The 25,651-nt window shown below is 47.0% G+C and overlaps 2 protein-coding genes across 3 annotated transcripts in view; one reads left to right on the top strand and one right to left on the bottom strand.

The window, feature by feature from the left end:
• The window catches only part of SUFU (SUFU negative regulator of hedgehog signaling), an 89,060-nt gene extending 80,534 nt beyond the window's left edge, over positions 1-8,526 (bottom strand). Inside the window, exons 1-2 of one of the 2 annotated variants that reach the window (XM_031505269.2) lie at positions 8,291-8,526; positions 2,531-2,665 (exon numbers count right to left, since the gene is read on the bottom strand). In XM_031505269.2, coding sequence (XP_031361129.2) covers positions 2,531-2,665; positions 8,291-8,466 — 311 coding nt within the window. In that variant the 5' untranslated portion in view covers positions 8,467-8,526. The remainder of the gene's footprint in view (positions 1-2,530; positions 2,666-8,290) is intronic. The other variant, XM_021536340.3, reaches the window with a different exon arrangement.
• Positions 8,527-10,416: 1,890 nt separating this feature from the next.
• On the top strand, positions 10,417-25,212 carry ACTR1A (actin related protein 1A). Its single transcript, XM_021536341.2, has 11 exons — positions 10,417-10,560; positions 16,155-16,219; positions 17,103-17,178; positions 17,929-18,054; positions 18,839-18,963; positions 19,268-19,484; positions 20,296-20,388; positions 21,131-21,305; positions 22,148-22,209; positions 22,586-22,626; positions 23,017-25,212. Exons 1-11 carry the CDS (start codon positions 10,513-10,515, stop codon positions 23,117-23,119), a joined length of 1,131 nt encoding a protein of 376 aa, XP_021392016.1. The 5' UTR covers positions 10,417-10,512; the 3' UTR covers positions 23,120-25,212.
• Positions 25,213-25,651: the final 439 nt, after the last annotated feature.

Raw genomic sequence — 25,651 nt, 5'->3', positions numbered from 1 at the left:
CCATCTTATTCTACAGATTCTTAAAACCAGACTGATTCTGTAAGCAGAGTGTAGCTGATACGTAAGCAAAGCAGGAAACAGTGCTGCTTTAACTGAAAATAAATCTGTCAACAAGGAGGCACTGGGAGACCTCTACTTCAGACTTTTCAGGTTCTTATTAAAAAATATAAATTAAAGTCAACATTTTCACATTATTTGCTACATCTGTTTGCTATTCCATTATAAATATAAGTACAGGGGCCTCCAATTCAGTGTTAGTTCACTTGAAAAAAAATCAAAAAGTCCTTTTCATTTAATACTGCTTTATAATTGTTCTAAACTGTACTGTATTACCATGAGAGGTCCACAAGAAGTAAGCTACACCTTACCCAAACAGGACAATTAAAAAGACCTTTGGCAGTGTTCTATCCTTCCCCTTCTAAAGTATGAAGGACAGCGAGGTTATGGAAGCGTATCCCTGTTGTAGGAACCTTGCTGTCACAAACAGATCCAGCTCTGCACTCTTTGTAGACAGCTGGGAAACAAAATTAAAAAAAAAACCCAAAAACCCAAAACAAAAACAAACAAAACCCAAAAAAAACCCTCAAACAAACCCTTTCTTGTCTCCAGAGGCCAGGGGAATTGAGCAGAGTGCCACACCGGTTTTAAAGAAAATATACCAAAGATTTAAACAACTACCCTACAACTCCATGCTCCTGCCAACCATTCTACAACAGCACATTTTACCTGGAACAGCAGAATCCCAAAGCCCTTCAAACAAAAAAAAAAAAAAAGACATATTTTCTTAAATAAAGCTTTATTAAATTCCCTGTCAGAGAACAAGAACTTCCTGAGTGCACAGGAAAATCCACCACATTCCTACAGTGTGCACCCAGGGCTGGGCTGGTGACATGCAATTCCCACAGCCATCAAATTTCCATAGCAGTTTTAGCAAACAACAATTGCTCTTGGGAGTGAGAACTGCTGGTGAATGCTCAGCTCCTTTGAAAATCTTTTCTCAGCCAGTCTACAGTGCTCACGTACCAGCTGGTAACTTCACATTCAGTGTTGAGGAGATGGGTAGGTCTTGTCAGCTCTACCACAGGCATAATTGTATATTAAGACTTTTGCAGACAAGGTAGAATCAACCTACCCAACAGAACAAATACTATTAAGCTTTGTAGCCCCAAGAATGAGGCCAAATTAAAGATGACAGACTGCAGACAGCTGAACATCTTAGGGCAAGTGACACAAGGACACAGTACTGTGGAGCTGAGGATAATATTCCAGCCACACAGAGAAAAGGGAAACATATCTTATCTATAAACAAAAGCACCATGTGAATGTGTACATGTTCATGCTAAGATTTCTTGTGAGGGAATGAAGCCTTAAACTTAATTTCTTTCACTTGCCCTACTTTTCCTCTGCCCCTGCAACTATTCATTGGGGTTTGTTGTTAGTAAACATGTTGGTTAAACGTCCCAGGCAGATCTCTGTGACATTAGGGTCCTGCATAAACTCCATACTTGTTTTCTGAAAAACAGTTCTGTAATCACAAACACAAGGAAAAAAAAAAAAACAGGAGAAACTGCCTTGAGCAATGGGTAAAGTTAAAGAAACTGCCCAACTGCTGCTGTTGCAAGAGAAGCACTTTGATGGAAAAAAACCTGGTGGCTGAATCTTAACCAAGACAAACAAAAGGAGGAAAGCTTGTGTGAACAAAATGAAGCCTTTGCTACACCATTCATCAAGGACATTTATCCTGCAACTATAACACAGTGCAAAGATAGTTTCAGTAAACAGCAACAGCAGAAACATTGTGCCATTTCTGGCTGGTTAAAAGGCCACTTTCACAGCCCCAAAATCACAATGTCTTGGCTGCTGCTACTCACTTTAACTGGAGTTAAGCAGTAGGGTCAGCTAACGAAAGACAAGAACAGGGTTAGCTCATGCTGCCTGCTTGGTCTAATCCAAAGTTCCTGCTAGAAACCATTCATACCAACAACCTAAGATAATAATTTAATTACTAGAGAAAAGACAGTCAAACAATTAAGAGTTTTAGGCTTCTGTTACACAAATTGGCACTTTATACAGCAGCCACTGGAATGGCAGTCTGCTGACAGTAACACTGCTGTGCCAGCAACAGCAAAAATGCCCTTACAGCAGTTTTCCAGAGGAAGGCATTTAACATGCACAGGGAGGGGTCAGGATTTAAGTGTACCACCATAGCAGATTACAGAGTGTGAAAAACACAACAAGACAGACAGTTAAAAGAAAATTTCCCAACAAGCTGAAAGAAATTTAAACAAAAACCCACTCAACACTGAAAGGAAATATACAGCATTCAAAGCCTGCAGAGGGGAAACATAGAATGTCTTCTACATGCAAGAACAGACATATGTCATCCTTTTTTGAGACCAAGGGCTAGGGTGTTCTCAACAGAAAACCAGCTGTTCAAATAATATGAGCAGCAGGACAGGGTTTTACCTACACCCCCCCAAAATGCAACACAAAACACAATGCACAGCTACAGAACCTTAATGACACTTACTCATGTACTCTGTTGTCTCCATACAAGTCACTTAGCCCAAAGCTGACGTAGTGCCAGTGCTCAGGAACATTCAGTGCTGGGTTTCCCAGGTTTCTGTACATGCTAACATAGTCCAGAGGGTCAGGCCCTCCCAACCTGCATAAAAAACAGAAAAATTATTGCATAAGTTAGTTCACTCAAGACAAAGGGTAACTCTCCCCAGGTGCTAGAAGTGGTTGTACAAAGACCTGGTTTAAAACAAAAATTAGAACATTCAAATTACCTCTGGGAAAAAAAAAAAAAAAAAAAAAAAGAGGAGAAAGGTTAGGTTAAGTCCAGAAAGCTTTGAGCACAGGAAAACAAAGTACATGTGTGCAACATGCTAAAAACGTTTTTAATGTTAAAGCATAAAAATCATATTAAAGCTTCCAAAAAACACAAAGAAAATTGAAATACTGTTCTAGTAAAAGAGCAATGGCTGTATCTGCATTGCAAACTCTTAATTCAGTCCAGAGGCACATACCTCAAAAAAAGTGATGCTGCTCAGAGTAATCCATACTTCTGCACGCAGACAAAATAGTTCAAAAAGTGGAGGAGAAAAACATTGATTCAGTAAAACTAGCAGCAAAACTTCTAAAAATACACCACTTGCATTAAACAAGAATGAGTAAAAGGCAGCACTGTACCCTCTACATCAGCATTAGAATGGCTTCCTTAAAAGAACATAACTCAAAAGTCAACACAGTACAGGCAGGTTATGGTACAAAGCAACCCCCAAAGCCTGCAGCCACCCTTCCTGCTACAAGGCACAGGGAATTGAGGCTGTGTGCCAGCAGAGAGCAGAGCACATCCTCCTGCCGCTCGCATCACCTCTGTCTGAGCTAAGACAGGACAACTCCCTGCTGAAGGAAGGAACATGCTGGACTGTTTTGCTGTTTGCCCTGTCAATCACAGAACACCTACCATAAGCAGTTATGGCACAGCTGAGCAGCTGTTTAACCCCTTTGTGCCTTTGTGTCTTCAAGTAAAACTCTCAGCTGCTCCAAACAAGAAAATCCAAACTCATACAACCCCATTCACTTTCATGTGTAGAATCGTTTGTTCCACATTGGAACAAATAATTCTACACATCAATTCCTCTCATGTCTATTGTCTGTTTAGACCCTGACACAATCATCTGCAGGTTGCAGGGCATGGCTGTGCTTTCTTCACTTGTCCTGGGGGTTTGTGTATCATCATACACAGTTTCCGTAGCTGGAGAGATGGATCCAGCCCTAGTGACAATGAGACACTATTCTATAGTCTCTGCCCTCCTCCTATTGCCCAGTCTTATCAAGTCTGTACAAAACAGCATATCAGCTTGGCGTACTAAAAGACTTCTCCACAGGTGTGCTGCCTTGCTCTTACTGCCACTGGCAAGAAACCAAAGCACTTGTCTAACATGACTGACTTTATGTAGGACAGCTTCCCCCTCTTAAGTCACACAAGGCCATCCTTGTGACTGAGACCGATTGCAGTTTCTCCAGCAGGTCAGCCAAAGATGCAGCCCAGGATACTGGGGTAGTACAGAGGGGAGGAGCAGCTCACCCTCCGTAGTAGCACAGGTGTCCATTGTCAAAGGCTACATCAAAACAATGCAGCCTCCTCATATGACAAGTGGATCTTCATGACATAAAAGGCAAATTGGTGAGCAAACGTGGGGGAGAGTGTGTCAGACCCCAGGATGGAGCTAAGTTTGATCTTCAGTAGACACCTGAAAAAACCGCTTTTAAAGTCTAGCAATAGTTTGAAACACTCAGGAAAAAACAAGTCCCCTCTGACGACACCCTTTTCTCACTTGTTCCCTTTCACTGGCATCAGGTCACACTGGAGGCTGAGGTCTCTACCACAAGCACCCATCCATGTGGCTCTGTTCAGAGCCTGGCACCTATGTCCTGGCCAGTGCTCAGCCCTCCAGTGATCCATGATGGAAGCAGTCAGATGGAAGTAATTCCAGCCAGGATGGTCACTTACTCTTGAGGAGCAGCAGTGACCAGCAGCAGCCACACACAATTATTACTGGACTGGGAGAACTCCGTAGTGAGGAAGGTTCATGCACTGACCAGCATGAGAGGTTAGTCAGTGCTCAGGGCAGTTGTGTGGACTTTGCAATGAAGAGAATACTGTTAAGCAACCAGCACCTCCTACATGAAGAAAACGTGCTTCCAAACTAGGTTTAATAACACTTTAGAAGTCAAACAATCAATGCTGGAACACTGCTGACACAGGCACTCTGATACTGACAACAAGAGAAACCTCTACACTGCCCTTTTCAGGACAGGGACTATTCAATGAATTTCCCTAGGGCTACTCAAACATACTTGTCAGGTCTGATGCAGATGGCAGGTCCTGCCTAGGAGAGCACCAGGCAAGCCAGAAACCTCTCTCCCACACTCCTGCCAGCAATCCTGTGTTTGTCTCCAAAGGTCAAACTTCTCTGGAAACCTGCAGCACCACACTACTCAAGAGGTGGCCACAGCAATGTGGCACCAGGAGGCCTGAAGGAGCTGAGCTCAGTCCTGCCCAGAGTTCACTACCAACTGGTTCACATGTTGCTCAACGATCCAGTCACACCATCTTTACTCACTGAGAAGTGTAGTAGGCTTGGAAGAGATGTAGACTAAAAGCCTGCAGCAGTGACTAATTAAATTTTGAAAAACATATCCAAGCCATACACCTATCCCAAAACCACCGCAACTACACAAGTATCCAGCATGAGCTTTCAGCCAGCTACCTGCAGCACACAGTAACACGGCCATGGCAATAACACTCACCAGAGATTAGTCAGCACAGATATTTATCCAGTTTCGGTGGCAGGTTTCACTACTCTATGTCGGCGCTGCTGTGGTACATCCTCCCGCCCACACCGCCGTGGCAGGGTTCGACCTTGTATCACAATCTACATATCAGTACATGCACTCACACAAAGAGCTGGAAGCGTTGGAGGATTTTATTAGGAAGAGCCCAACTTCAAAGCCAGAGGTACAGTACAAATTTGTTACATTCTCTATTCATGGAGCTCATTCAGGAGCAGGAAGGACCGCCTCAGGGGAAACCCTGTATTTGCATCTGCACCAAGAATCTTCTTTTGACTGATGTTAAGAGCACTCCGAAGTTTGTGTGGAAGGCGAAACACAAAACGCAGAGAGGAAAGAGACCCACAATGGAAAGTCATTGGAAAACTCCACTCCTAATTCATCCACCTAGAAAAGTCCTTAGTGTATTGTTTGTAGTCACTTCCCAGAAGCTGACAATAGCATTGCTCTTCACAGCTACCTTTTGAGAACCTTTCAGAAATAGTGTGTGATTCCCAAAAGGCTGCGGACCACAGCTCACTGCACAGGTTTTTGTAAGTATGGCCTAAATTTAAGACAGGTGATAAAAACCCAGTAGTCAAGGCCGAATTATACTTATTTCAAAACCCATCACAAAAAAAGAATAAATTTTATTTTTTTCACCAGCAATTCTATGCAACAAGATATTTAAATTTGAGATACTCTACCACATTTTATAATAAAAGTGGATATTGGATATCAACAGACAAACTCCATCTTGGTGCATGGCCTTCACAAAAATAGACAGAAACGCTTCCAAGAAGTTCTGATTGGATCCCAAGACTTCTCCCAACATGGCTAAACCCCTTTATGCAACAGGCATGGAGTTCTGCAGATTCTCCAATGTTCCACAGTTAGGATCTGCTCTGATCTGCAAGCCAAAGACTACAACTTCAGCTCCCTGAACAAAAAAAACCAAATCGCTGTTAACTGTAGAGAAACTGATACATATAATTAAAAGCTGATTAGTGATACAATATTTCTCCTAAGGCAGAGAATTTAATTCAGCCATTTCCTCTTCTAATGTAAACCAGCTAATAGCTGGCAGCCCAGGCAGAGTAGGACAGATTAGCAGAGAGTTGTGGCAGGAGTCGTTCTACTTAAGAGAACTTAACAAAATCAAGCTCCAAGTTTTCACCCAACAACAGGAGAGAAAGAACTTCTGGTGTCCATAGAGGTTTTACCTCACACAAGCATTTCCTGCACAGGACAGCAGTAGGAAGCTCACCTCTACAACAGAAACTCTCAGCTCTCACTGCTGGCTGAGCTAACAGCTGGAGGAACCACTAAGTGGAAAATGCCAGGATAAACAGGCCTTCACATTACTTCTTACTTGCAACCTGCCATCACTGCCAGCAACAATTCTTTTAGCGTTTGAGCTCCAACTGCAGCAAAACCCTAATCAATCCCTTAAGCAACAAGGTTTCTTCCCAAACAAGGGCCTTTGCCATTCTTCACTACAGACCTAAATTTCCCTCAGCCTCCAAAAATCTTATGTCAATACAGTCAGTATGTTTTAAGCTGTTGATAGAAAAGAAGTGCTAACGTGACTGGAAACTCTTCATGAGTATCTAAGATTAGACATAGGTGTAAAAACAGACTGATCAGACCACCACCAAAGTACTGATGTGCACAATGACTAAGAAATTATTTATATTTTGAAGTCTCAAATTTGCAATATCTTAGCCCACTGTGTCATTTTAATACAATACTCCCCTAGACAATAAGGGCTAACAAACTTCTTGCTAGAATCACTTGAAAAACAACACTTCTGTGGACAAAAACAGCAATAGCTTTGTCTGTCAGAGCAGCATACAGGGAGGATGTTATTCTGCTGTTGCTCAGGTCTCTAATTAGATAAAGACATACAGGTTGAAATGAGCTGTAACTAAAGAAGTTGAGCATTTACTAGTTTTTTTTTCAAGTACTAGGGTAGGGACAGGCCAATGTGACATAAAGAAAACATTCAGGGGTGACTTGATCATGTTCCTTAGCCCCAGAAGAAGGGGCTGCGCAGCTAAGCGATCCAGTTAAGCAAAAAGCAAAAGGAACTCCTCTTCACACGGGATTAGACACTAGACACTTATCTTGATAGCTAAACATCCAAGAACTTCCTTCATGCCACTCTCCCACATAAACAACTGCTGTTCCTGGTGTCAGACACTGTGTCAGCAGAGACACTGAACAGCAGATTCACATTCTGTGATAACACATAGCTACGTAAGGCCAAGAGAAGCTGGCAGTGCCCCGTATGGGCAGGGCTGTATGGGTACACAGGGATGTGCCCGGCCTGCAGGCTGCAACAGCGGGTTCGCTCCGGTCCGTGCCGCCGCACTCGAGCCCCAGGCCCCTGGCCAGAAGACAGAGCCCGGCACTCCTGACCGGGGGGGAAACTCCAGACCCTCCCTCACCTTCTGCGGGAACACCTCCACTGAGTAACACGCACGCCCTTTTCATAAGACCTGCCCCAGATGGGGCCTTCATCAGCAACCCCTCAGGCGTGGACCCTCCAAATCACCCCAGAAACCCCAATACACTCTCCTGTCCTCAGGGCACACCTCTCCAGACCCTTCTATTACCAGCACATTCTCTCCAGGAGCCCCCTCCAAACACACACCTAGGCAACCAACTGCACCCCCAATCCCCCCATCCGCAGACCCGCTGCATGTCCCCAAAACTCCCGCAAATCACCCCTGACACAGAACGCAACCCCCAGTCCCTGCCCTTGCCACAACCCTCCCCAGCCCCTCCAGCTTACCCCGTGCGACGGCCCCAGCCCCAGTGCTTCTCCCAACCCTCTCCCACTCCCACTCCTCCTCCCAAACCCTCTCCTATCCCACACAAGGCGCCGGCCCCGCGGCTCCCCCCGGCTCCACGCAAGACCCCGGCCCCATCCAGGCCGCCTCACCAGTACTTGAGGATGGCGGTGACCTGGAGCGGGTTGGGCTGGTCGGGATAGAGGCGGCGGCACTCGCCGTAGATACCGTGCAACCCCGGCGGGAACAGCGACGGGAAGGACCCGGACCCCGAGCCGGACCCCGGCCCGCCCGCGGGGGGCCCCCCGCCCGGCCGCACGCCCTCCATGTCCCGGAGGCGGCTGGTCCCGGCCCGTCCCGGTTGGTGCCGAACCCGCTCCGCTCCCGCCAGGCGCTCCCGGCCCGGCCCTGCCCGGCCCAAGCGGCTGCGTGGGGCCGCGGGAGGAGGGGCGGGGCCTACTGCCGGGCCGCGTGAGTGACAGACCGCCTCCGCCAATGGCGGCGCTGCGCGGGGCTTCGCGCAGAGGAGGTGGGGCCCCGCTGCAAGGGCGGCGTTGAGTGACAGGACGGACTGACCAATGGGAGCTCGCCGCCCGGAGGGCGGCCGCGTCTCTGCCCCGCCCCTCGCTGCGGGTCGGGCGCGCCCCCTAGCGGCGGCGCGGGGCTGGGCGGTGGGCGGGGCGGCGGCCGCGCGCGGCGGTGGCGGGAACGCGGAGCGGGTCCGGGGGAGCGGGAGCTCCGCGCCCGGCGGGCCCGGGAGCACAGCGGGGCTCTGACTGCTGCCTTTACACCCCCGCCAATGCAGGGCCCTTGGAGGCAGCTGGAAGCTGCCAGTGCGTGAAGTCTGGGGCTCTGCGATCGCGGATTCTGGCTTGTGCACAAGCGCACTGACGGTCTGGCTCATTCCCGAGCTGCAGCTACAGCTGTGGAGGTGCAAAGCCGGGTATGTACATGTGGATGGTGTGTGCGCAGTAGTTTACACACCTTTGCTAGAGCAGGGTCCTGCTTGTTAATCAGGAAATAGAAAAAAAAAGAGCTATAGAGTGCTCAGCAGAGATGGTGGGCGCCCTGCTCGCATTTCTCACTTAAATAGGTGAGAGTTTATTCTAAAAACTTTCACAACACCATTTGGGGGAACACACATGGTGAAGAAGCTGACAGCCAAATGACAATCCTCTGATAAAGGAGGTGAGCAGTTGGTGTCCTCACTTTCCACAGTGAAAAATATTTCACTTGTCCTGTTACCATGATACTACTTTTTGTGTCATCTGCCTGAGTAGTCAGCTGCAGTCAGCTGAGAAGGTGAGTGTAACAGAGTATGTAGAAAGGCTGCGTTGGAAACACCCATAGTGAGTGTCTCCTGCCATTCACTGAAGTGATACAACACTGTCTTTCATCTAAACCCCTCAATCCTGCTGTATAAAAACTCCCTCTTTTAGACTAGGTGAATGGGGAAGGTCGCTAAATGTAAACATCTGGGATGAAACTTATCTACTGGAGCTAAAGGCAGGAACTACAGGAGAAAAGTCCATGTCTGCAGGAGAGATGTGGGACAAGACAGGTGAGTCAAGCCTTCAGGTTTGCTCAGTGGCATGAAAATCCATTTTAATTAGTTTCAAGATCCAGAGTTTCAGTGATCGATTATTCCAAGTGCTTTTAGAATACTTAGTCAATGGAAATGACAGTGTGTTCATTGTTCAATACTGAAATGATCATGATGTGTATTCTTTATACTGACACCTCTTTTGTGGTTCTTGTACCTCAAAAATGGAGAGAAACTGGTGTTTCGTGGAGGGAACAGATGACTTATGACCAGTAGTTCATAAAGATGATCACATGAAATTATGGGACAATAAAACACTTTCCGTAGTCATAGATACCCTCTACAGAAGTTGATATAATCACCTTTTTCTCCTTTCCTATTAGAAAAAATTAAGAGGGGAGAATCTATTAAGCGGAAGCCAGCCAGTTGCGGTGCAGCGTTTCCGGTGGAAGCACCCAGCTATCTCCTGGACCGCAACATTCTCCGGTGTCTAGGCCGTGGATGTGTCCGCAGGATTCCCTTTTTCCGCACTCCGCCTCCCGGCACGCCCCGCTCCCGATGCCGGCCTACAGTTCCCGGCATGGCCCGCTCCCAGCGCCGGCCTACAGTTCCCGGCATGGCTCGCTCCCGGTGCCGGCCTACAGCTCCCGGCGTGCTCCGCTCCCGGCGCGCCTCCCCGCTTGACTCTGCGCAGCGTCGGACTATAACTCCCGGCAGGCGCCGCGGCGGCAGGAATACATCACCCAGGCGGCGCCGCGTCGCCGCTCCGCGCATGCGCCGCCGAGGGCTGGGCTGTTGCTCCCTCACGGGCGGCTGCGGCGGGTCCTCGCCATGGAATCCTACGATGTGATAGCGAACCAGCCCGTCGTGATAGACAACGTGAGTGCGGGCGGCCGCGCGTCCCGGGAGCGGGGAGGGCCCGCAATCCCTTTGTCATCGGGGCGGCCGCTCCCCGCCCGCCGCCCCCCCCCCCCCACCTCGGCCGGCTCGGCCGCCGCCTCCGGCCCTCGCACGGCGCCATACGGCGTCCTCGGGGGGCGGGGCCGCTGCGCCTCGGCGAGTCGCGATTGGCTGGGGCGAGTGGCAGTCAGCCACGGCGGGGCCGCTGCCCCGCGCTGGGGGGCGCAGCCCCCGCCGCCGCTGAGCTGCCGCTGGTTGGGAGGGGCGGCGCGCCCCCATTGGCTGAGACAGCTGTCAGTCAGCGGCGCAGCCCGCTGCTGCCTGCCGGAGCGGGGCGGGACTGTCGCCAGAGCACCCGCGCTCATTGGCAGCTGGCGCTGTCAGTCGGGCGGGGCTTCCCCGGCCCCGCCCACCCCTCTTTGTGCCGGGGGGACAATGGGGGTGCTGGGCCAGGCCGTGGCCACACTGCCAGCGTGCTGTGGGGCAGGCCTTGGCCAGGGCTCCAGTGTGCTCCTGCTAGGCCGTGCTTGGACCCCAGCAAGCTCTGGGGGTGCTGGCGCTTCCCTGGCCCCGTGCAGGATATGATGCTCTGCAGCCAGGCACCCCTCGCAGGCCCAGCGAGGGAGAAGCCTTGACCTCTTGTGCCCCCTCATCCAGTGCATCCAGCACAGTGGTCACAACAAGGCAGTGCCCCTCACAACAAGGGAATGCCACTGCTGAAGGATCTGTTCCCAGGGTTACATCAGCGCAGTGTGGTGTTGCAGATGGCTGCTCCAGTATTGCTGATGGTGCTCATTAGCACAAAGCAGACCTTCAGTCTGTGTATGTAATAGCTCTGCAGGAGATGAATGACAGTGATTCTGTGCCTCTTTGAGGTACTTCTGGGTCCAGTTCTGATTTGCCCCATCCATGCTGCCCTCCCAGGAGGAAGGACCATCCAGGAAGGAATGGGAGGGCATGTCTTGGATAGAGCCTCCTTCAGTGTAATGAGTCACAAACTCGTGCTCCTCCCTTCTGACCTCTATCGCCAGTGATTGATATTCTGTTGTTTTGAAGGGTCAGTGCTGTGCTCCATTTTTCTTCCACAAGCTTAATTTCTCCCGATTTTTTTTTTTCCATATGAATTGGGTTTCCTGCCCTGGCAGTTCTCAGCCTATTGCTTTAACTCTCCATGCAGTGAATGATTGTAGGTCTTCTCAGATAACGGCAATTATTCTTCTGACTTTTTCTGTATTGTGGATCCCAAATTCCTCTCTCTGATACAGTTTTGGCTTTATTTCCCTGGAATCTTACAGATGAAGGATTTTAGTTAGACATGGAAGGAAAGCATCTAATAGAAAAGGATAGTAAGGAGTGAAATTGACTGTGTTGAGAAAAACATGTATGTCCTTTACTGAATATGTTAAAAAATGCATTAAGTTGATTGTTTTTAGGAATGCCTGTATCAGCACTGATCCTGCTGCATTGTTGAGTGATTAGCTAAACATTAAAGTTATCTCTAGGTATTCTGGAGCTGTGAGGATCACTTAGTTGAGCTATTAGTGCAGGAGCAGCCTATATTTAATTTCAGCATGTCCTTTTGTTATTTAGTGCAATGATTGCTGCCTCTGCCTCAGACCTGAAGAAGGCCTCATGTGCCAGCAGCTGATTCTGTGTCTTTTTCATTTTATCAGCTGGTCTTATAAAAGCTAATTCTTGTTCTTGCCTCTCCAATAAACGAGCTTCCCCCTTCCCCTCCCTTTACAAGAAGGAGAATGGAGCAGTTGTTGTGGCATCTGCCTGTAACGCTGGCAGGCTCTGGGCCAAGGAGACTCGTGGTGACACTGCATTTTTGCTACTCTTTGGAGTTCAGGCAGGATGGGAAGTGGAGCTGCACAGAGCAGGTACCACTTCTCACTGCTGTCTCATTACTGCTTTTCTGCAGAGAACTGAAGAAGGCTGAATGTTATCCTGTCTCACATGTGCCTGTGTGTGGAAAGGGGGAGGTGAGATACTGAGCTGGTGAGAGCCAGACCCCTCCAGTCCCAGCCCTGCTCTAGAATTAAAGTGTGTTCCAAAAGGACATGAAGTTCTGTAGCTAAAAAATTAACAGGGACGTTTATTTCTCTTACCACAAATTGCTCTTAGCTGTATGCTTTCAGCAGGGAGAGCTTTGTAATGTACAGTGGGAAGCTGGAGCTGTACCTCAGCACAACTTTTTACTCTTGATTGTCTAATTTTTAAGAGTTGTATTCCCATCTGCAGTCCAACAAGTTCTCTCTGAACGGTCTGGGAGCCCTGCTGAACATAATGCACATGTCAGTAGTCCAGCTGTGGCCTAAGTCAGTGCAAATTCCTTGACCTCCATAGAACTTGGAATTATCTCTGGTTTGCTTTGTAGTCTTTAGTGGTGGCATTTTATGCAGCTGAGCTGTCATCAAGGGCTCTTGTCTTTGGTTTGTTCTTGATCTTAAAAATTCTTTATCTAATAAAACAGTGTTACAACAATATGAAATGTGCACTCTCCATAGAAAGTGCTACATGAAAGATTGACTGGTGATTTCCATTTAAATTTGATTCCTAAAATGCATCAAGATGAATGAATCCATTAACAACTGGCCACAGAGCTAGTAGATGAGCATGTTCAGGGATTTTTCAGTATCTTCAGTAGATGGGTATGTTCAGTTCCTTCAAGACACTCAGAAGAATTTTTTATTAATTTATCTTCATTGACTATTACATTTTACTCATGTAGTTTTTCTTCTTTTATTCTTTTGCTCAGATTAAAATTTAAAAAAATAAAATAAACTGCTGCCAGATAAAATGGAAGGAAAACCCATCCACTGGTGGAAGCATATAAATTTTTCAATTTTTAAAAAGTTTTAATCAGTTTTTAACAGAAGAGAAGATGCATGTGTTTTTGCTTATTTGAAACAAAGATGAAAAAACAGGTCTTTAAACCTTCTGAATCAGAGTTATTTCAAAATGTAAACATTTTCCTCTCATTGCATAGGAATCTTAAACTGGTCTATAATAAACAGATTTACTCAGTGTGCACATATCTTCAAAGAAGTAAAATGTTTTCAAGAAAAATTGAATAGGTCAGAAGGTGCAGTCAGGTCTTTGTAGTGCAGTGATATCAAACAGCTGTTCTTGGTTTATTCCCAGGCACTTGGAAGCACAACTTTATTAAAGCCCCATCCCACTGCCACATTCAAAGCAGTCATTTGTTTTTGACTCCAACTTGGAGTTCTGAACTCCCAACACATTTGGTTAACTTTGAACTTCAGTATGTAAATCCTAAAATACAAAACTTGCTATGAATCTCACCAGGACACACTGGGCAATTTTTGGCCTGACATAAGGAAATTTTAATCTCTTAAGTTAAAATAGGAGCATCATTGTTCCCCTGAAACCAGTTCCCCACAGCAGAATGTGCTAGCAACAAGATCACTCATTATCCTGAACCAAATATTCAGTAAGTGCAATGTTGTAATGTGGTTACATTATGTTACTGTATTTCATTCAGTTATTTTTCTGCAAGACTTGACACAGGATGTTATAGCGAGTTGTTTATAAACTATGATAAGAAAAATAAGAATAGTGGTTTTGGTTTGTTCCTTGTTTCACTTTGAAGGGAATAGCCAAATGAGAGTCTGTCTCAAGAGAAGTCTTTTTAACACTTCACCTGCCACTTTGTCACACTGATATCAGTTAGTGCAGATCTTGGGATGCAGCTGGAGCAGAGTCCCTCGTGTGGAAAGGAAGTAGTTAGTCCTGCCCAGTTGGCAGCTTGGGTGTGCTCCTGGAGCCAGCCTGGCTGCAGGTGTTTATCAGGAGACAAGGGTTCAAGCAATCTGCCTTTCATATGCTTTATAAATAGCTATGTCTGGTTTGCAGAGTATTCCTGACACTTCTCTCCTACAGATGTGTCCTGGCAAATCTGACTCTGGTGGTTTAGAGGCAGGAGTATCCTGGCTCTGGTGGCAGAGTGCACATACCCTGTGCAGAACCTGACATCCCTGCTGAAACTGCTGATGGAAGAAGCTTGGCAGTAAAGCACTGGACTGTGAATGGGAGAGGCTGGGGCCACCCCACATTCCTTTCTGCTGAGCCTGCTCTGGCTGGTAACCTCTGGCACTGGGAAGGCAGCATTGGAAACCACTGTAGCCAGGGCTTGCCTGTCAGAGCCCTGAGCAACTCATCTGGCCCCAGCCTCAAAGCAAAAGTGGTGATGCTGACCCATGCAGAGGTGGTGAGAAGTGGAAAGCTATGGAGGAGTTGTGCTGCTACTCATTTTAAATGCAATGGGGTAGTCAAAAGATATATTTTTGGCCACCAAACCAGAGCATTCGTACTGCAGAGCCCTTGAGAGTGAACAGACGCTTCACAGGTCACAGCTTTCAGTGCAAGCTCACACACACTTTGCTCTCACCATGGGGCTAAGCAGAACTGCTCCTCTTTCTGCAGAAGAGCTTGCACCCATGGTAGTCTGGGATTACCACTGAAACGGCTTATCTGAGGAGATCCTGTGAAAATCCACTCCTTAGCAAAACTTTGGTGTTCCTGCAAGCTGCTCATTGTTTCAAGATGTCATTCCCTTGTGCAGGGAGAGGAAATGGAGGAGGGGAAGGAGTCAGCACAAATCCAAGTTGATGATGGTGTTCCCAAGATGCTTCCGGACAGGGAATGAAAGCTGTGGGGCCAGATGCCCGGCACTGACTCCCTGCCAGGGCCTTGCTGTGGCTGGTTTTACCCACTCTGTGTTTGATGCTTTGAATGTTGCAGAAGGCTCTTTGGACCTGTGCCTTCCTGACTGCAATCTCTCATCTCTTCTGTGGCCCTTCTATCCCGTCAGCTGTGCTTCCTGGCCCCAGCCTTTTCCCTTGCAGTGTAACCAGCATCTTTGTCCTTTCCCAGCCATCCCAACAGTCTGTGTTGGTTTCCAGTGTCTTTTCTGACCACACTTCTGCCTCTTAGCGTTAGCTAGTTCATCCTCCATCTGATCATCTTTTCCCCAGTTTCTTCTCCAGTTTGTTTCTGACAATCCTTCCCCAGTTTTTTCTCCAGTCTGTTTTTCACAATTCTTTGCTACTTTCTTCTCTGGCTTTTATCTGTCCTTCCTTCATCCGTTCCAAATCTCCTTCTGAGAGGCCTGTAGCCTTCATTCTTCCAGTGTCTCCTGGAGCTGGCAGAGTTTAGTTGCTCTTGCTGGGCTTTCTGGAGTGGTCTCTTCCCCTCAAAGGTTATCTAATATTGATAGGCACCTGTGGAGCGTGGCTTTAACCTCCTGTACCCCTCACAGTCACCCTGGCTAGAAAAATACTTTGGATGTGTGCAGAGCAGTACCAGGGTGCATGGGATGGTTGTGCCCTGTGAGATGTGTCACTGCCAGAGGGTGCCAGTCACTCCCTCCAGCAGCCAAGCTGGCACTTCCCATCCCCAAGCAGCCTGGAGAGTCAGTCCCTGGGGAGCTTTATTCCTACTAAAGAGGAGAGGATCTGGCAGTCCTGATGTACTTTGCTACTCCTCTAAAACTTGTGAAGATTATGGAATGAGTGATAAACTCATGTATTTGTCTGTTGTTTCCACAGGGCTCAGGTGTGATTAAAGCAGGTTTTGCGGGCGATCAAATACCAAAATACTGCTTTCCTAACTAGTAAGTATTCTGCTGGTGTTGGTAATTTCTTAATACTGTGTACCAATTCTTTGATATGTAGAGGGAAGAATTGCCCAGTTTTATGAATGGAATAACGAGTTACTCTTTTTTGCCTGCTGCAAAGAAGCATCAGGGAGATGAGAGCTCCGCTGTTAAATATTTTGAGATTTTTGGGGACACATACACATTGTAAAAGATGACATCACTTTGTCAGGCTCAACACACAACCAAAGCTGTAGGATCCTTTAATTTGCACACATGAGGAAAAGGACCTGGAAAAAGTAAAATTTGGGATAAGAAGTGTGAAGACCTCTGTATTTTTTCAGTGTGTGGTATGATGTCTTGATTCCTGCCAGACTTTTTTGTAAGTTTTATAAGAGCTTTGCCAGGATGAAGACTGCTGGAACAGGAACTCTGAATAGTCACTGGCTTTTATTTTCAGTGTGGTGGGTTTTTAGTGAGTAGTTTTGTGTTCTGAGCAATATGTTCTGTATAGGATGGTGGGGTATGGGACACAAATGTCCAGTCTGAGAAGTCTGCCTGAGGTCAGGCAGCACATGTGGATCCAACACCTCAGACAATTGCTCAGTCTAGCCACGTTCATCCCAGGCACTGCTGAAACAGGTGAGTCCTGAATAATCAGTGAAAATATGACTCAGCTGTTTTATGTCCAGCCAGTTCAGAACTATCTACAATCTGTCTCCTTCATATCTGATTTCTGAGATTAGCTCAGAGCAAATCTGGATCTGTCTGTACCTAGTAGTGCCCCCAGACTCACCCACTGAGAAAATTCTGGTTAGGACAGAGAGAAACACAAAGTATGCAATTGTTGGGTGCATCTGAGCTCTTTGTAGAAGCATTTACTCTGTTGTCTCTATTCCAGTGTGGGCAGACCAAAGCACGTTCGCGTTATGGCTGGTGCTTTAGAAGGGGACATTTTCATTGGTCCAAAGGCAGAGGTAAGAACACCTGTACACTGCACTTGTCCAGATATCTCACTGTGCTGCTGTAAGGGAGGGATGTGGCAGCTGGGCTGTGGTTCTTTGGTATTGTGTAAATCTGAAGAGTAGAACAGATTGTCTCTTGCATGTGTGTCCAAGTTGGAGTGTGAAGCTTAATGAAATTCTTGTGCCAATCTGCTGACCACATACCTAGTTCCCAAGGCCTTCGATATCTCTCTTTTCTTTTTAGGCTACTTCTAGCTCTATATGGTTACATACTTTTGACTGGGAACTTTAGAAATGGACCCTACTCGATTGCTGTATATCTCCCTGCCATGGGCAAGAAGCTTCTCTCCACAGTCCTGCTTCTGTCAACATGTAGTCAGTTGTGTGGTCACATTTCTTATGAGCCCTTCAAACTGCATTCTCCAGTAACATCCTGTTAGGTTTTATATCATGGCTGATCTGGTAGTATAAAGATACCATATGATGGGTCTCTTGTGTGTTGACTTTAAAAGTGTTATGATGGAATATGCTCTGCAAATGTCAGACGTAGGTAGACATTCCTACTTGGTACGAAAAGGCCTTGTTTAATATTGGTTTCTCTGGGAGAGATGTTTGTGATGAATGTTCAGGTTTTGCCCTGTATGCTATAGATAAGTTATCTTTTAGTGGAATCAAAACTGAAGGTGAGTCTGACAGTAAGTCACAGTCATAGTGCTCAGAAGTGTGATTGTTGGAATGCTCTTGTTCTTCCTGTTTGCTCAGGAGCACAGAGGTCTTCTTGCGATCCGATACCCGATGGAGCATGGCATAGTGAAGGACTGGAATGACATGGAGCGCATCTGGCAGTATGTTTATTCTAAAGACCAGCTCCAGACTTTCTCAGAAGAGGTAGAGACCATGTTGTGTAAAGGCACAAGTGTCATTCAGTGCATGTGTAACACCAGGAGCCTTGGAACTTGGAAAGATTTGGGACTTTTCCTTTGGCCTTCTTTCTGAATGTGTGTTAATTGCTAAATTGGGTTCTTTCACCTCTCAGGAGATACTGCACAAGAAGTGTCCAAGGAGAATTCTCCAGATCTGATGGTCTGGCCTAACTGAAAATCTGCCTTTCACATTTGCTATTCACACTCTCTCTAATGATTCTACTCTAGGCCAAGTGTTTCTGACTTTTCCTGTTCTGCTGGCACATCAGGCATATCCACTCAGCAGTGACATGATTTGAATTGAGGAAGGAGAAAACCACAGTCCTGTGGTCTGGAAGGATTGGACCAAAATATTATTAAATGTCTGAGAGCAGTCTAAATTGTGGAGTAGGAATATTTCTATCTGCCTGTGCTAAAAGACCATATGCCTTCACCCTTTCTTAGGGTGTGTATTTTGGCTAATCTGGCTGATTTTTTTGTTACTGTAAGTCATCCTACTTGTTCTTCATGGGTCAGAGTTACTAACAGAGTACATTTCCTAACACTTCTTCATAACTATATCAGAATCCTGCTGGTCTTCCAATCTAATTGAGATTATTCAGTCTAATACAGCTGAGCTGAAATTAGTCCTTTGTACCTGCCCTCTTGCACCAGTGGTTCCTAAAGTGAATAAATAAGCAGAAATATTTAGGAACACATCCATATTGCCTCCTGGTTACTGCAGCACAGCTCCTTCTTCTCTTTCCCAGCATCCTGTGCTGCTGACAGAAGCACCCCTAAACCCGCGCAAGAACAGAGAGCGTGCTGCTGAGGTGTTCTTTGAGACCTTCAATGTGCCAGCACTATTCATCTCCATGCAAGCTGTGCTTAGCCTGTAAGTGTCTTTCGTCTTTGATTTGTGTTTGTGGAATGTTGCCATGAAATCCATTCCACAACAAAACCTGTGGGAAACCTCACTGATGTCTTCCCCCACTTTTCATGCAAGAACTGAAACTCAATTTCTGTAATAAAGAGTTTACAGGAAATTTGCTCAACTGCAAACAGAGCTTGCATTTTGATAGTTTTTTTAGGCATGGTTTATGTGAAATCTTTGCTTCCTGAGTTGAGCGTGAATGTGCTGTTTGCCTGGGCTCACTTTGAGTTGCTTGTTCTGACTTGAGCATTTGTTCCTTTGGTAGCTACGCGACTGGCAGGACCACGGGAGTGGTGCTGGACTCTGGGGATGGCGTCACCCACGCGGTTCCCATCTATGAAGGCTTTGCCATGCCTCACTCCATCATGCGGATTGACATCGCTGGCCGGGATGTCTCCCGCTTCCTGCGTCTCTATCTCCGGAAGGAAGGCTATGACTTCCACACAACCTCTGAGTTTGAGATTGTCAAGACCATCAAGGAGGTGATTCCCTGCCTTTTTTCTGTGTTTGTCCAAGAAGGGATTTCTTCTCAAGGGAAGTTGTGGCTTGTGAAATCTGGTGGGAAGTTCCAGGCTGCCTAGTTCTGAACCTAAATCCATTATTTATGTGAGGGAGTCCAGGGCCACTAAGATGATTAAAGGACTCTTATATGTGGAAAGGCAGGGAGAGCTTGGACTGTTGAGCCACAAAATAGGTTTGGGGAGAGTCTTTTTGATGCATATAAATGCCTAAAGTGATGGTGCAGATAAAACAGAGCCAGACTCATTTCAGTGTTGTCCAGTGACAGGACAAGATGCACAAACTTGTTGTGGACTCTCCATCCTTGGTAATATCATCTAGATGTGGTCCTAGACAGCCTGCTTTAGGGGATCCTGTGTGGACAAGATGACCTCCAGAGGTTATTTGCAACCTTAGCTGTCCCATATTCTGAGAGAGTTATAGTTAAAATCAAATTAATCCCTGTTAAGAGGCTGTTAACATGGAGGTAAAGATGGGCTGGTGGTTCAGAGTCAGTTTTGCCTTTACCTGTGCTGCATTTTTTCAGGGTCTGATGATAGTTTTCAGTAGTGTTTTTTTCCCTTCATGGAGTAAAATCCATGGCAGCTAGGGATCACAAGTGGGATATTGCAAGGTAAGTTTACATGCTGTGAGCCTTAAAGGTGTTTTCTCCAGCACATAATACTCTTGAAATCAGTGTCTCCAAAGGGATACATGGATTTTGATTGTTAGTGAGAAAAACATTTTATCAGAGGCATTTGGGTTTACGTGTCTCTGACTCTGTTTCCTCTCCAGCGTGCCTGCTACCTGTCAATAAACCCCCAGAAGGATGAGACTCTGGAGACTGAGAAGGCTCAGTACTACCTGCCAGATGGAAGCACTATTGAGGTTTGTAAGGACCATTCTTGGAGAATCCCTCATGTGAGGTACAGGGTTTCCCAAAAAGCTCCCCAGTGATGAGAAATTACATGCGGTGTTAGGTGGGAGGGAATAATTTTAAAAGACCATAACTCATCCTAGTCTGTTGAGTGGGCACTAGAATTTTTTAAGGAAAGTAAACTTTGCTAGAAACCTCACAACTGCTAGAAATCCTGAGTAAGGATGCAGCATGACAATGGGTAATCAGAGCTGTTTGATAGCAGGCTCTGATCTAACAAACTTTATGAAGATCAGGTATTGAGTGTGGGTATGTGTCAGCTCACAGTGATTTTATATGTGATTCATCAGTGATTTTATATGTGCCTTTTGTCCTGCCTAGAGTTGTCTCCTGTGCATTAACAGTTGATTTGAAGAGTTAGGAATACTCTTTAGAAGGCTGAGCCCACTCACTATAAAATGGTAGAAAGAGGGGAAATACAGGTTTTACCTCCAGTACCAGGGCTGGATTTGCTCCCTTTATGCCAGACCTGCTGTATGGGGCCGAGCAAGTTTCTTCATCTCTTTCATCTGCAAATTGGAAATTGTGCCCTTTGTAGGAGTTGTGATCCAAAGTGGCATTCACTTGGGGTCTAGTGATGCAGCATGAATGTCCAGTAAGTGTCCTTACTCTGAAGCTTCACCTAAGAAAGGCAGCCCCATCTGTAGTAGTGAACAAAGCCTCTTCTCTCTGTCCTAACTTCTGCTCTTGCAGATTGGCCCTGCCCGTTTCCGAGCCCCAGAGCTCCTGTTCCGGCCAGACCTGATAGGGGAGGAATGTGAAGGACTTCATGAAGTGCTCGTTTTTGCCATTCAAAAGTCAGACATGGATCTGAGGCGAACGCTGTTCTCCAACATTGTGCTGTCTGGAGGCTCCACGCTTTTCAAAGGTTCCTGCCTCTTCTCTTTCAGTGTGCTGTGACATATCTGATCTCTTGCTTCTTTCTCATGTGAAACTGGGAAGATAACCCAGATCACCCAGTTCATCCTTTGGGGTGAGGGCTGTGTAAATTCTGCTCTATGAGGGCATTTACTTCCTAATGTTCTGAGTTTTCGTCATATCTTGCTGGGTATGCAGGACACCTGCCTTTGTACATCACTTTCTGGGCTTGGAGGGCTTTTACTGTTTTCCTCCAATCAATACCTAGGGAAGGACTGAATAGCTGTGTTCATTTCTGCTGCTGTAGCTCACAGTATCTGAGACTAGATACCAAAAAGGACTCTTCCATCTTCTAAGGTTTCTTTAGGTCTCTGATAGCTGAGAGTTCAATGGCCCTAGTCCTGCATGAGTGTCAGCTATGTGTGTGCAGAAAGGTTTCAACCAATCCCCTCAGTTGGTACTCATTGACCTAAAGATACCCTCTGCCAGAACCCATCAGTCTGTAATCCACTGGTTGACAGCCCCAAATAGATCCTGGTCTTCCCATTTGACCCCCTGTACAAATGGACTGGACACAGGAGGAATGCCTAGGGAAGAAGGAGGTCCTAGCTAAAAACCTCGTTTGCTTGACTCAAGTTGCTGCTGAGGAGTAGAGTCCATTGTGCCAGTGTTTGAGCTCTTAGTGAGACAAAATTCTGTTATGTCATTGTCTCTGTTCTGTGCCTCCCCAGACTGGAGTAAGATGTGGAATGGGCTATTTGAAGGACTGCGCAGGCCATGTCCACATTGTTAATGGATGGAACTTAAGATTTTGCTGAGGTGTTCACAGTACCTATTTTCTGTCTTGTGTAGGTTTTGGTGACAGGCTGTTGAGTGAAGTGAAGAAACTAGCTCCGAAGGATGTCAAAATAAGGGTAAGAGCCATCTCTATTGTGTTTGTCATTTACCAAGTGTGTTGTTCTGTGGCGTTGAAAGAACCTTGCTCAGACTGCAGCTGCCATTTACTTCAAATCAGACATGCCTTTCCTGGGACACTCACATGCCCAACAGCTTTTGCTGTTGTGATGAAAATCCGTTTGGTTTCATCACTGAGAAGGTGGCTCCTCTGACATGACCCCTGTCCAGGATTCTGGACCAGAGTGGCTGTTTTGGGGGCACTGACAGGTGTCTTTCTGTTGGCAGCGACCACATCTGTGTTTGTCAGGTGTTAGCTGGAATGAAGTGTAGGCAGGGTGCTAGGAGGAGCAGACTGGAGCTTGGGAAGGTACAAGCTGATTCTCTTTCTTCCAGATATCGGCTCCTCAGGAGAGATTGTATTCCACATGGATTGGGTATGTATGTGCTGCACAGCAACACATTTTGCTGTGGGATTGGGCTGGGGAGGCACAGCCCAGTAGCTCTCATGTTGTTATCCCAACTGGTGCTGTGTGTCAGGGAGGTTGTGTTGCTGAGCTGGGCAGTGCTTGGTGTGTTCTTGAAGCAGCAGTCACCAGGTTGTGAGGGAGGGGGCAGGTGGTGCCAGGCTCTGTAGCACTGGCACATTTGAGGATAGTGGGAGAGGGAGTGACTGTCCAGAGAGCGTGTCTGTCGTGGGTAACTGAGCCTAGGCACCCTTCTGTCATAGGGAAGTGTCACGCTAGAAACAGCCCATCTCTGCAGAGATACTACGAGAGTGCCCCCAGCATTTTGCTTTAACCTGTAACATGCCTGTCTCTCCGTAGTGGCTCTATCCTGGCCTCTCTGGACACCTTTAAGAAAATGTGGGTTTCGAAAAAGGAATATGAAGAAGATGGAGCTCGTGCCATCCACCGAAAAACCTTCTAGCCCTGGGACCTGTCCTCAGTCTCCTCTGAAGATTCACTTAAACTCGCTTTTCTGAGTCCGAGTGTCTGAGAGCTGCCTGTGTGTGTGTGTGTGCGCCAGCATGCCCCGATGTCACTGAGCAAAGACGACAGCAGCAGGAGGGTTGTACTAGTACTACTAACTTCTTTTTTATTTTGGTTTTTTTTTAATGGAATGGAGAAAATACCAATCTAAATTTCTCCAGAATAGCCCATTCCTTTTTCATTTCAGTCAGTCCCTTATTTCCTGTATCACAGTCACATCTGTCATTGTAAAACAAATAAGCAAAAACAAAGGGAACAGCTTATAGAAACTGCCTGGCAAGCCAGAAGGGAGCCGACCACTGCAGACTGCTCATACAGGCTTTAGTCAGCCTGACTGCAATGCCTGGATTGTCTGGAAACACATAGCTGAGGCCCCATAGCTACTTCCTTCTTCAGTGGTGTCTTCACCATCAGTAGGTTTTTGAAGTTGTTTTTAATATATTTTTTATTAAGAGAAAGCACATTCTCAACAGTTAAGTCCATTTTCCCCCACTGTTTTGGTGTGTGACTGTGTGTATGAGTGTGTAACTTCTTAGCCTGATGTGGGGTCTGCACCACAGCTGGAGAAGTTGGCGATAGGACTTAGTTTGTATTGCATGGAGTAGAACAAAGCAAATCTAATCAGCTATCATTGTACTAGACGGTTATTCTCTCGTACTTTGTTTTAAATACCTTTTCTCCTCTGGAAGCAAGTACCCCGAAATGGGCGTGAAGGCACTTGTGTGTTCCCCCTCAACCTGCCAAGATTTACAGCGCTGACTTCTCGTGTTCTTTGTAAGAGTCGAGGCTGTTTCCCTCCTTCCCGCCATGCCAGGGCAAAGGGAGCATGTATTCACAGTCAGGCATAACTCGTGTATTTTATCCATTCTGGGGCAAAATAATAATTGGGAAGGTGCATTGTTATGTAAGAATTGTTTTATTTATTGAAATGTCTGAGGATCTCTCAAATACTGACCACAGCACCTGGGAATTATGCTTTGGGTCTTCTTTGAACACCTGTTGCCCAGCTGCCCGCTGCTCAATGTTCGCACTGCACACAGCACCCGCGCTTAGAGGAAAGGCCAGCCCTGCACCACCCCCCTGCCCCTGCTCCGCAGGGACGCGCTGGGAATGCACCGGGGGAGAGGACAGCAAAGCGCACCAGGAGGCCGGTGTGAGTGGCATGTGCGTGAGCAGGAGGCTGTCCTGCTGGCTGTGTTCCGCTGCACTGCAGTGCCTTTCTGCTCACCTGGTGACTGCTTTGCTTGTACTGCTCTAACAGCCCTGGGCAGCCTGCAGACCTGCTTGTGTTGGGCATGCCACTGTTCCTGTTTTACTTGTGCATTATTTGGTGCTCTTTTTTTCCTATTAGTTTTCTGCAGAACATGGCAGTAGCAATGGAGCTGGAGTTGCTTGGTGGCAGTTCCTCCCGGTTTCTCTCCTTTCTGTTAATTGCCACACATCACCTTGGGGTCACTCTCAGGTGCAGAGATGGGTAAGAGCTGGAGGATTGCCACAGAGGTGAGGGAAAGGCCAGTGCACTGCCCCAGCTGAGATGAATGTAAGCAGCAGCCGGTTGCCACTGCAGGAACCACTTTCTTGGGGCTCACCCCTGGGTTTGGAGAGGCTGTAGGCAGGGGGGTAGGGTGGTCTCTCCCAGCTGAAGCCAGGCTGCTTGTTCCCCTCACCCCATTGGAGCAGACTGTTTTTTAAGCAAGAACCTGTCAGAAAAGAGCCATCAACACGCAGCCTTCTGCTGGGAACCTGGTTCTGTTCTTGCTGGTTTGCTGCAGCACAGAGGGGAATTCTAGCACATTCCTCTCGGTTCTGTTACTGCGCCCCAGGCAGTGCTCTCCCATCCCCTCAGTGCCTCTGCTGGCCTTGCAGCAGCAGTGCTCCATTTTGTAACCTGCAATGACCGGGCAGGATGGTCTTGTCTCCAACCTAGCGTTCGTTTGGTCTGCCTGACTGTTCCCTCGCACACTGTCCAAACCATGTTGCCTGGTGGTGCCCAGCATACTTTAAATAAAGTAATTCATATACAACACTCAAGCTTCCTGGCCTCCTCTGCCCACATTTGCAATTTTAAGGCGGTAACTTGTGTTCTCTTGCCTGTGCAAGGAGATGCCATTTTTGGTCCAAGATTGCATTTCTGGTCTGGCCTTTTTGGGAAGAGATTACTGGGCTGCAGCCATGGTGTCCACATCTACTCTCCTTTATGTGTTACCCCTGAGTCTTCTGTCACTGCAGACAGGTGAAAGGCTGGAAGAGGGCAAGGGTAATGCACTGCTGTTGTGAGAAGAACTGGTGCAACCCAGGTGGTTGCAGAGAGAGCATTGAGTACAGTTGTGCTCACAGGGTGGGCCCTAGGAAGGTGGCACAGTGCCCAGTGCTATGACTGTCCCATTTTGTCCACAGCAGCCACCAGTGTTGGAACAGGACAGACCTAACTCTGGGCCCTTCCAAAGCAGCAGGGGTAAGTGACGCCTCC

Source organism: Lonchura striata, chromosome 7, assembly GCF_046129695.1.
Source record: "Lonchura striata isolate bLonStr1 chromosome 7, bLonStr1.mat, whole genome shotgun sequence".
Classification (NCBI taxonomy): domain Eukaryota; kingdom Metazoa; phylum Chordata; class Aves; order Passeriformes; family Estrildidae; genus Lonchura; species Lonchura striata.
The sequence above is the reverse complement of the archived record's forward strand: the minus strand, read 5'-3'. Positions and strand labels throughout refer to the sequence as shown.